Source organism: Lycorma delicatula, chromosome 4 (assembly GCF_047948215.1).
Source record: "Lycorma delicatula isolate Av1 chromosome 4, ASM4794821v1, whole genome shotgun sequence".
Lineage (NCBI taxonomy): Eukaryota > Metazoa > Arthropoda > Insecta > Hemiptera > Fulgoridae > Lycorma > Lycorma delicatula.
The window spans coordinates 164,567,152-164,579,703 of NC_134458.1; the positions used below are offsets into that span (position 1 = coordinate 164,567,152).

Sequence of the window (12,552 nt, forward strand, 5' to 3'; positions counted from 1 at the left end):
TAGTTGTGTATTTCTAACAGTTTTGAGATTTCCTGTGTACAAAAATAATCAAATTTGCTGCCTCTAGTTGATTCTACATCACAGGAACAGTTTAATTTAATATTGTGAAATTTTCTGTGGTTGTTTGTCTATTAGAAGATTTGATGCTGTTTACTTAAAAAAATAAAATTCAGTATGTTAATATGTTACTAAGGGGGTTGCAGTTTATGAAAATTATACTCATAAAGAAAAAAAAAATTTTTTTAAATAATAATTTGAAAAACAAACAGTAAGAGCATCTTCCCTCTAAAAATTAGTATATTTTTTTTTAAATTTCAGTCTATGAACTTTAGTTATTAGGGGGTTAGGAAGTCAAAATTAAAGAAAATGTTTCATTTTAAAGTATTGTGTTTTATGATTATTACTACTTTTTACTTTTTTGTAAATAGTTTTATTTTTTTAATCCTACTTCAAACTTTTATTTATTATGATATCTTAAGCAGAATTCTTCAGAAAGGACTGAATTTCAGTTATAGTTTTCCTTTTTAGCTAGAGAATCTAAATTTTTTTAATCAGTTTCTACCTAACTAAAGAAATAAATATTTTCATTAAGTTATTGCCTGTTTGGTTTTGAAGAATTGTTTAACTTAAAATTTTTTCTATTAATAATAAAAATAAGGGTGTTTTTTTTTTATTTTTTAGCGCTCAGAAAAACAATGTTAAGAGCTCATAGGCAAGCATGGGCATGGCAAGATGAATGGCATGGGCTTACTATGGATGATATAAGACAGATAGAACGGCAAACCCAGGAAGCTCTTAAGATGACTATGTCTGGTAATTAATATTCTATAAAAACTGCTTTTAATACTTTTTTGATTTTTTCTCATTTTCTTTATGATAATTTACTTCATTTTAATAAAGCATTTATGGTGTGGTTTTTGTTTTTCTTTACTAACACATTAATTCCTTTTATTTTGATAATATTTTTTAAGATTACTTTTTTTTTGTAGTATTATTTTGTTGTACAGTCATGAAAATTAATCTGCATAATATTATGTATTAAAACAACCATTAATCTTTGTTATCAATTAGTATCCTAATTAAACTGTAGTTTATTCTAATAATCGATTATGATAAAATTACTCCTTAAAAATCAACATTGTTGATCTTTTTTTTAATAAGGAATTAAGAGTTCTAGAATATTACAACTCGATAGTTCCACAGTTCCTGGAATTTGATACTGCTTAAAATTTATTAAGAAAAAAAATTAAAATGTAAATAAATACAGTTGTAGAATACATTAGGATATAGGCCGTAGAAAATATGTTTATTTTATTTCTGAACCAAAAAAGCTCTTTAAATAAAAAAAAAGTATAGGATATATTTTTATATACCGAGTGATTCAGGAGGAAAAGGAAATAATTTTTGAACTGATTCTAGAGCTTGAAATAAGGAAAAATTGCATACAAATATATGTGTGAAAACACTAGGTATCAAATTATAGTTTATGAAAAATTTCACCTAGATTTCAGTTCCTCCAAAGAACGAGGTCATACTGAAATTTCTAAGGCATTATATAAGGAGTAAACTTGATGGCTTCTTATGTTTTGTGCCCTGAAAGATTGCATAAAATAGGTATCAGAACTGTATCTTCCATAGTTTTTATGATATCCAACGTAAAACAGAAAAATTCTGTGACTAAAAACTTGTTTTTTAAGTTTGAAGTACAATAACTTTGTTAAATGACTGATAAATGTGTAAATTTTATTAACAAAACTTAATTATTAACAAGAATTTAATTCTGAATTCTGAGAATTTAATCTTGTTCTTTAGTAAAAAGTATGAAAAACAAAAATAAAATCAGCCTTTATTATTAACAAATTTTTGTGAAAATTAAAAGTAGCTGTTTTTAGTACAACCAATTTAGATCTTTGAAAATTTACTTTAAAAAACTCACTATGGTTAATACTGTATTAATTTACAATAAATATTCAAAAATTCCACCATTGACACCGATGCACTTTTGAACTAGTTTCCTAACATTGTCTGTCACCAACCTAATGATATCTTCGCATTCCTTGATGAAGGCAGCACCATTAAGAATGCGAGCGATAAATTCATCATATGTGTCTATTTTTTGCTTCTATATCTCGCATTTCATCAATTCCCATTAACAGTAATCTAAGGGGGTAAGATCCAATGATCTTTGTGACCAATTTACTCGCACTCTACATCCAATCCATTTACCAGTAAATTTTTCATCTAAGAATCGTCTTACTTCATTTATGAAATATGTTGATGCTCCATCAAGTTGATAGAACATTTCAATTCATTTCACCAATGAGAAATTTTCAAGCACTGTAAGAAATTCGTTGTTTAAAAATTCCAGGTAATTTCTCCCTGCAACACGTTGTTCTAGTATGAAAGAGTCTATTAACTGATTGTTGATCATGCCTCACCAAATATTCACTGAAAATTATTGTTGGAAATTTGATTCAACTACAGTTTTTGGGATTTCTTCAGACCACCAATGTGAATTCTGTGTATTGGTTATGCCATTATGGGGGTAAAAGTAGGTTTGTCTGAAAATAGTATGAATGGAATTAAGTGGTAATTATCATTAACCTGTTGACAAAATTGCAGTCATATGGCCCAGTCATCAAGCTGGAGGTGTTGAACTTCTTAAACGTGTTAAGTATGCAGTCTGTGAGTATGTAATGTCCTCCATTCCATACTTTGTGGAATGTTGAGTTGTAGAAATTCTTCACATGCTTGTTGGTAAGACTAAACTGTACCACCTAAAGAATGTTTTCCCTTTAATCAACATGTACTGGTTGATGTTCAGATGTAACATAAGTCCTGGGAATTGTACCATTCTCACAAAGATTATTAAAGATTAAATAATTAATTAATTAATTATTATTATTTACAATACTCTATGGTTTGGAACTACTTGTTTAGGATACCTAAATCTGTATTCTTTCACTGCAGCTGGAGCACTTCCATCACAAAAGCTGTATACAAAAATCATTTCAGCTTCCTCTGCACAAGTAAAGAGACACAGCATTTTTCAAAACAAAGAATTCATAACAGAATTTCACTTTTTAAATTCAGATTCAATTGAAAAGATGTAGGTACAGTTAAACAAACACAGAAACACAACATAACTTGATTTTCAAAAATAGTTAAGCACAATTGAAATTATGTCAAAAACAACTAAACTGCATAATGCTTATTATTAATATGTAAGCACAGTTTTATGACAACAATGATTAGTATTCAAATTAATTTCCAAGCATGCAGTTAGTGTTGCCAACCTAATTTTTCAAAGGCCTAAATTTATTGTACTAAAAACAGCTATTTTTAATTTTTACAAATTCATGACTTTCTCTGTTAAGTTTTGTTTTTAATAATAAAAGTTGATTTTTTTTTTATAAACTTTATTACATCAATATTCTGAGAATTAAATTCTCTGTAAGGTATTATAGTAGAATTTAATTTATTAGTCATTTAACAAAGTTATTGTATTTAAACCTAAAAAATGTGTTTTTCGCAATTAAATTTTTCTGTTTGGTGTCATGAAAACAAGAGATACAGTTCTGGAACCTGTTTTTTCCAATTTTTCGATTCAAAAGATCATAAAAAACCATCATGTTTACAGCTTATATAGTCAAAAATTTCAGTATGATCAAATTTCACTGGCTTAACTGAAATCCGGGCGAAATTTTTTATATATATATATATATGTATGGACCTTTTTATTTTTTCTAGCTCTAAAACCATTTCCTGAGTTATTTTCCTTTCCTCTTGAATCACCTGTGTCTTATATTATGATGCTATAAGTGTATCCTAACTTTCAAAATTGGATTCATAAACATATAATTAATTTTTAGAAAACAAAAATTTATTATCTACCATCCTCTTTAACAGAATAAAATTCCTTCCCTTAAAACTTAAATTTAAATTCCTTTTTAAACTTTAAAGTTATTTAAATTTTTAATTTGCTACTTATTCCATTAAAAAGGTGCCACTTTTTAAATTTTTATCTAATTAAAGTAATGAAGGAATTTATCGGTATTTTTTATTTATCCTATCATGGTTGGCTGTGTATTTGAAATTAGATGTTGAAAGATTCTTTAGCTTAATTTGCTGGCACAAGAGAAAGTCAAACAATTATTCTGTTAGACCTTTGTTAGCTGTTCAGTGATCTTTGCAAAGTACATAAGTTACCCTATATACAAATTTACAATCTTGATATTATTGAAAATTTTATATTTATTAGGAATAATGCAAAAGCTCCTTTGTTTTATCCTCTAAATTTTTATATAATATTATTACCTTACTTCTGTGAACTGCAGTCATGTGTTAATAGTTCATTGATTTTTGTTTGGAAGTATGTCAGAATTGTCAGTTATTATTAAATTATTGTTAACAGTAATGATTATTACATTTGCAGTGATTTACACTACTGCCAGTGTTATAAATTACTCTTTTCTGACACACACTTTTGCTTTCAAGTACAAAAAACATTTCAGAATGGTTCTTTTATAATAAGCAAGTATCTTTAATTCTCTTGGAAGATTAAAATTCAGCCTAGACCTTAAAGTGTGCTGGTTTTTAATCTACATAACAAACTGAAATAATGAGACAGTTTAAGAACATTTAATCTATTTATATAAAAATAAATAAGTCAATTTATTATTTGCACTAAAAAATAAATCTTTATTTTGATCAATTCGTAATAAAGTAATATGTGGTTCACATCAGAAATGCGTAAATATGCTACTTCGTGCATAAAAAAAAAGAAACTGCACAACATTTACTTCATCACAGCATCACAGAATTCAGTTAAGTATAAAACAAAAATCCTCTGACTAAAGTCCATAGTAATTATTTAAAATATAAATACAAAAAAATAATGGTAATAAGTACATGAAGATACTAATTGTAAAAAAATTACTGCAAAATAAATCATAATTCAGAAGGCGTTGATGAAAATTATTTGAGCATATATTTATGTATACATTGAACTGAATGGAGGAAATTCAGCATTTTTTAAAATTAGTATTTTTAAAAATTACTCGACAGCTTAATATTATTTTTATAAAAGAAAATCTTTTAATTGTATTTTAAATAAATTGGTAGGAAATTTTCTTGAATGGTTTTGTAGTTTATTAAAAATGGAAACAGAAGCATAATAAGGATATTTCTTGATGGCCAAAATATTATGTTGAGAAACATGAAAGCAGTTTTATTGTCTGGTTGGATAGAGGTGATTGTAATTACTTTTTCAAGAATAAGTGATCATTTTTTTGTAGCAATGATTGCACACTTATGTTTAAATACAAGGATAAGATAACATTTTTAATTTCCAAATATTGATCTACATGATTCACGGGTGCCAAACAGTGGTCTGATAACCCATTTTTGCATTTTGAAAACTTTTGCTAATTTTTTTGAGAGCCCCAAGAGATATTATATTTCAGACAGGATTATATGTAAGCATAATAAAAATATTTAATAATGATGAAAGGTTTAGTTTTTTAGAGGTTGTTAGTGCATATGTAAGAAAAAAAAAATACAAGGAGGTATGAACCCACAACCGTAACTTATGAGACTGTAATGCTTACCACTTAGCTGCTGCCACTGTTGTGATTTTAGGTATGCAGATTAGCTACTTAAACCACTCAAAAATTTTTAAATAGAGTTTACTCCAAAATGGAGCAGTTGGAAGCTGCCATTTTGGATTTCAAGTAGGGACCTCCCTCCTACCACCCTACAAAAAGGCATCAATAAACATTGTAAACTAACTGCCTGTCCTTGTAAGTACAAAAGGAAGTAAAGTAGAAAAAAAGGTCAATCATTATCATATTCATCTGATTACACTGGTCAACAGTGCATTGGTAACACAAAACAGTTTTCATTATTATTATTATTATTATTATTGTTCATTTTGCTTTTAATTTAGATATTACCCATTAAAAAAATCCAGCATTTCACATTTTTGTGTTGTTGACAAACTGCACTATAATTTACTATTTTCACTACGTCGCAATCGTTAATTGTCTTTATTTGCATTCACTATCACTAGAGAGAACATCTTTGTTCAGTGTGGTCATGTGGATTTTTTTTAAACTGCAGTTCAATTTCATGTTTTCACTGCAAATCTAATAAAAAATCACTAGTTATGTTTTGTAGTATGTTATGTTTTGTATGTTAGTTATGTTTTGTAGGTTTAGTTATGTTTTTGGGTGTTTTGTTAAAACATATTAGTGAAAAAAGCCTGTTTTCTTGTAGTTTGGTTGTAAAATTGGTGAACAAGGTAAAATTTGGGCTTCTCATGTTTGTTGTACAAGTTGCAGTGTGACTTGTTCAGTGGATGAAAGGCAATAGAAGCTGTATGCTGTTTGCTGTCCCAATGATGTAGCATAAGCTTATCATTTCATATCTTCATAATTGCTACTTTTTGTCTAATGAGCACAGAAAAATATAAAAAATAAACAAAAAATATAAAATTGAATATCTGAATGTACTGTTGGCTCTTAGGATACACACATAGTGTAAGCCAGTAGTCAGATTCAGACAATCGGCACCGATCGGTTTTTAGAATGACCAACATATTTAAATGAGAGCACTCACAGTGGCAGCATTTGCCGGTGCCTACTAACTACTCGTCTGAGTCAGACTAGTTATCGGAATGAAATGTACATTCTGGTTTCAGATATTTGTGTAGTAGTAGGCTAGTTACAGTAGTTGAAATTTTTGTGTAATTTAAAGTTAAGATAAAGTATCGGTGTGGAGACTTTGATTTCGAAAATCTTTTTAAGACTGGAAATTTAGGACAAAAGATTAAAGTTATATTATAGAGTTGTTGTAGATTGCTGCTGGCAGGAAAGAGCAAAAGGCATGGGTGTTGATGGTAAGTAAAAATTAAAAATATTTTACAAGTACAGTGAAACCTCGTTAACAAGAATCTCAAGGGCATGTAGAAACATTCTTACTATCAAGAGTTTTGTCTAGTCTACATTTATGTTATCAAGGCTTTGATAACTTAAACGTTGCTACCAAAAAATGAAATTCTTGCTGCAAAGGTTCCTTTGAGTAAAACTATATGTTATAAAAGTAATCTCAAGTGAAAATTCGTAGCCTACTGTACGTATTATCGAATATAAGAATCATCATGCTATACAGGTTTCTTTAGCATTGAGTGTTATAGTAAATTCAAGGAAATTTTTAAAAAATATACGTGTTATCAATGAGTTTGTGCTGTTGAAGTTCTTAGTGACGAGGTTACACATAGTTATAAGTAATTTTTAGCTGACAATATTCTTAAATCGAATAAGAAACATCAACATAAGAGATATTTATTCTTAGATAAAATTATTATATTACATTTACAAATAATATTTAACTATTCTCTTTTATTAAATTAAATTATCAATTTTGAATTATTAAATAACATTCATTAGAAAATGTACTTAATTTCATAACAAAATGATCAGCATATTAGATTTTTTAAGGTTTTTTTTTATTCATTTCAAAACCATACAGTTAATACAAAAATTTCTTATTTTACTCGTGATATGTTAAAGGAAATTTATTCATGTAATTAGAATAATTAGAAAAAAATATTGTATATTTTTGTCTTCAGTTGGGAGCCTTCTTGCAGGTAGATTATTATACGCTGCTTCTCCATGAACCATAACATTACTTAAGTGCCATGCAAGCCCCTCTTTATCAGTAATTATGTTATGCAAAACACAAACACATTTGATAATCATGTCAGCTAATTTAACCTTTGTTTCTAGTGCTTTTGATATTATACACCATTCCGAGTATAAAATTCCAAAAGCACACTGTACAGTTTTTCTTACTCTTGTCAATCGACATTTAAAATTACTCAGTTTTTTTTTTATGGCCTCATTAAATAAGGAAACAAAGGGTAGGCCTCATCTGCTATAATAACATAAAGGGCTTTTATATTAGTATTGGGGAGGAAGTCTGGTTCTGGGAAAACAATAATTTTTTTCTTCAATGAAATTGAATAATTCTGAAGCCATAAATGTACCTCCATCACTTTTTTTACCATAACCGCCAACATCAAGTGCAGTGAACTTGTAATTTGCATCCACTAACGCTTTGAGAACAACAAAAAAGTAATTCTTCTAATTTAAAAACATTGATCCAGAGTCACTAGGACATACCATATGGACAATTTTTCTATCTAAACAGCCAATAACATTGGGAAAATTCCAAAGTGTTACAAAATTCGCTGCATTACTTTTTAAAATTTCTGTAGTTAGTGCAGGCATATGAAGAGGTCTTCCCATAAAACTTGTACCATGTCTGATTATCTTGCCGATGGTGTTATCTCTCTTTCGAAAACAGAAGGCCAAAGACTGGAATGACATTCCAGTTGAAAGGTACCTGAAACAAGTGTGGTTGGAATTGTACATAAATTTTTTTTAAATTTTTAAGTTGTAGATTACAATAAAAAAACTTCTAAATATGAAAGATTTTCCTGTAATACTTTATTTTGTTGTTATTGTAGGTCCATGTAATCTTTTATTTTAATGATACAATATTACATTATTGGGCCATTCAAATCATAAACCATTCTAAAATCTGGGGTTCTCTTTTGATTTCAGAAACTCCCTTAAGCAAAAAATGGAAGTATCTGAGGGATCGGTTTTCTGTTGAATTTGGAAAAATAAAGCCTATTCATTCTGGTGATCCATGGGAAATAACCCATGAACCAAAATGGCAGCATTTAGAATCATTGTACTTTCTAAACGACATCGTAAGACCATGAGCTTCCTCTGGAAATCTGTCAACCTCAAGAAGTGGGCAGACTTCTGCTGCTGAAATTAACTTAAGCACCTTCAAAGTAGACAAAAGTATGGAAGGAAATTTTGTACCAGGCAATAAAGAAGACGAGCAGCATGTAAGCAATGAACCAGGATGCACTGAAGACCAACATTAATTAGGTATTTCACAAAAAAGGAAAAAGAAGACTCGTGCGAATGTGAAATACAATGAAGGTATAATAGACATGGAGAAGAGAAAGGTAGTATGGAACAGGTTCTTGAAAATCATCGAAATGAAAATGATGATCTCTTATGTTTCAAGAGTCTGCTGCCACCAAAATACTTGACAAAATGAAATTGCATTTCAGGAACAGGATTCAACAAGTTGTTGATGAGTTTACTTATCCAGATACTATGTTCGAATATCAAATGTCCCAAATTACACTGGAAACCCATACAGGAAGTTCTTATTACAGTTCATCATCATTTTCAGAGCAATCTACGTTCTACCTGCAGCTAGTTCCCATAACAGTTATGGGTATTTTACATCATCAGTAGCTAGTGTCCAAGAACTAGGAAACAATAACCAATAAAAATCATATTTTCTATTACACATTTAATTATTTTGAATATTAATTGACTTTTTATTACAACTACTACTTTTATTTCTTTTTTCATTGTTATTTTTCAAATGTATTTTTGAAATTTTTATTATAGTTTTTTATTTGTTAATCGTATTGTCTAATAAATGAATACCAAAAGAATTTATTCAGTGAAAACCTTAATTAATAAAACCATTTCATTGTTTTAAATCCATTATTCTAGTAATAAATCATTCATCACAATAATTGCAAAAGATAATAAAAAAAAGCCATATCTAATCAGAAGAAAAGTTCAATTTGTATGCTTCAGTAAAATTTAGAATTAGAATATATTAAAAATAAGAAAATGTTGAACTTATCTCTAAGTAAGTTACATCTGTCCTTTAATAATAGCTTTTCAATTTTCATTAAAATATAGTTGAATGTTTCAATTTCCATTCTAAAGCAATCAAAAAATCTGTTGCTGTCAATTTTTGAAAAACCTGTTGCCAAAAAAGGTGATTGTATTCGCTGTAATGATGTCTAACCTTTAATAGCATGAACACTGTTTTTTATATTTCTCAGTTTAAAAGATAAACTTTCTGTTGCACAAAGTAAAATGGTAGCATCTTTGTCACTTGACTCCGTGACTGAAAATGAACAATACGTGATAAATGAAGCAGATTTGGCATTTAAAATCTGCTTGTACTATGTGAATCCATCTGAGTTGATTATCTTGACGGTGCTTATTGTCAGCACCAGCTTTCAGAATTTGAATCTGGCTTGCACCGTGCATGTACCCTTAGACTGGTCTCTCAAGGAGAAAGCTTACTGATGAGCTTACTAACTTCACCATTAAAATGGAATGATACTAACATTTCACAGCTTCGTGACAGTGATTATACACAAACTGATGAAAATGTAATCCCACTTATAATCCTCAGATATTTAATGAACTCCATCTTATCAAAAAAAATGAATTAAAATAATTAAATATAAATTTAATAATAATTAATTAAAATGAACGAAATAGTTTGATGCATGACTTGGGCTTATCAAAAGAGTAGGTGAACTTCTTCGCTCTAGACTGCAAGAATGGAATCTGTTGGCAGATGGAACGATCATTATTTTCTTCAGAAAAAATGCTGCTTTCTCCGTGTTTCATAAAATGAAGGGTTCTTTTTTATGTTTTAACATCATTTAATTAATGACAGAACTATAAATTGGATCATCAACTTAAAGAATGACACCTTTTTAGTGATCCATCTAAATAATTCTTAAAACCACTTTTACCGTACAAAAGCCACCTATACTTGTTGGTTATTCAGTTTCAGGGTAAGAAACATATAACATGGTTAGCATTCTTATTGATGTTAAGTTTAACAAGTTTGAGAGGATTTAAAGGTCATAACTCTAAAGACCCTTCGAGGTGGGCTCATCAAAAAAAATATTGCTGTTTTTATGTTTATGAGATAGCAGAGCAATATAGAAGCCTTTTTTAAAAGAAAAAGACTGGTGTAAAGAACTTGTGATCCAATTGTTTGAATTGTCTCATACACCACTCTTGTTGAACTTTCTTGTTAATAGAAAATCCAGTTAGAGAAGTTGGCTGTGAGAGATTTTATTATATAAAAAAGAATATATATATATATATATATATATACGAGGGTAAGCCAATTATTATCCGCAATGTAGTTATCAATTTTATTGCAGTATAAATAGGAAACTTACATGTACATCATTTTTCACCATAGTCCCCTTGCATTTCAACTTGCATTATCACTTGGTCCATCATTGCATAAGCTTCCTGATGCCCTCATAAAAGAAGGTTTTCGTTTTAGCTGCGAGCCAGGAATGCACCGCTTCTTTCAATGTTTTGTCCAAGGTAAATTGACAGCCCCTTAATGCCTCTTTGAGTGGACCAAACAAGTGGTAGTCAGAAGGGGCTAGATCAGGACTATATGGAGGATGAGCCAATACTTCAAAGTTGAGTTTCTGGAGCGTTTCAGCAGTGTGGGCAGCAGTATGTGGACGGGCATTGATGTGCAACAACACAACACCTTTTGACACCAGTCCTCGGCATTTGCTTCGAATTGTAGGCTTCAGCTTGGCAGTAAGCATATCACTGTAATGCACACTGTTTATTGTCATGCCCCTTTCCTCATAATGTTCCAGTACTGGGCTTTGTGGGTACCAAAAAACCGTAAGCATCAGTTTTCCTGAGGATGGTTGGGTCTTGAACTTTTTTTTTGCAGGGCGAATTTGGATGTTTACTCTCCGGCTCGTAATGATGGATTCATGTTTTGTCACCAGTGATGATTCTGTCTAAGAAGATGTCCTGTTCGTTACCATAGCAATCCAAATGTTTTTGGCAGATATCCAAGCACGTTTGTTTATGCAACTGTGTGAGTTGTTTTGGGACACATCTTGTACAGGCTTTATGAAACCCAAGACTGTTGTGGATGATTTCGTAGGCAGAACCTTGACTAATTTGCAGACAATGTGCCACTTCATTAATAATTATTCGTCTGTCTAAGAAAACCATGTCACGTGCACGCTCAATGTTTTCCTCATTTATGGTGGTAAATGGTCGTCTGGCTCCTTCGTCGTGCATAACACTTGTGCAACCATTTTTGAATTTCTCAATCCATTTGTAGACACTCCGTTGTGGCAACACACTATTCCTGTACTGTACCGAAAGTCTTCGATGAATTTCGGCCCCTGATACACCTTCCGACCACAAAAATCGGATCGCTAAACGTTGCTCTTCTTTGGTGCAAACAGAAAGTGGAGCAGCCATGGTTAATGGCAGGGCAGCGATAATGGAACTAACCTAGCAGCATCAAACCTGCACAGACATTATAACAATTAAACCACGCATGCGTCGTCTACGCAACACGATAGTACTACCAACATAAACAAAAATATAACTAAATTGTGGATAATAATTGACTTAACCTCGTGTGTATATATATATATATTTGTTGCTTTGAAATAATTATTGGGTATTAATTATATTTGTTTAATAAAAATAAAAATTTGTTGTTGAATGTGTTATACCTATTTGTATATTCCAAACTGGATAAACTACTGGAAATTTTGAAGAACCAAAGATTAGATTGGAAAGGTAGAAAATTAATTAATGAATTTTGCCGAACCAGAAAAAAATATGAAAATAAAGGATG

At 30.0% G+C, this 12,552-nt stretch overlaps 1 protein-coding gene across 2 annotated transcripts in view; it reads left to right on the forward strand.

Annotated features, from left to right (window-relative positions):
* rdgB (retinal degeneration B) overlaps positions 1-12,552 on the forward strand; it is a 256,093-nt gene that overhangs the window by 144,282 nt on the left and 99,259 nt on the right. For both annotated transcript variants that reach the window (XM_075364651.1, XM_075364652.1), the window contains one exon: positions 682-813. In XM_075364651.1, coding sequence (XP_075220766.1) covers positions 682-813 — 132 coding nt within the window. The remainder of the gene's footprint in view (positions 1-681; positions 814-12,552) is intronic.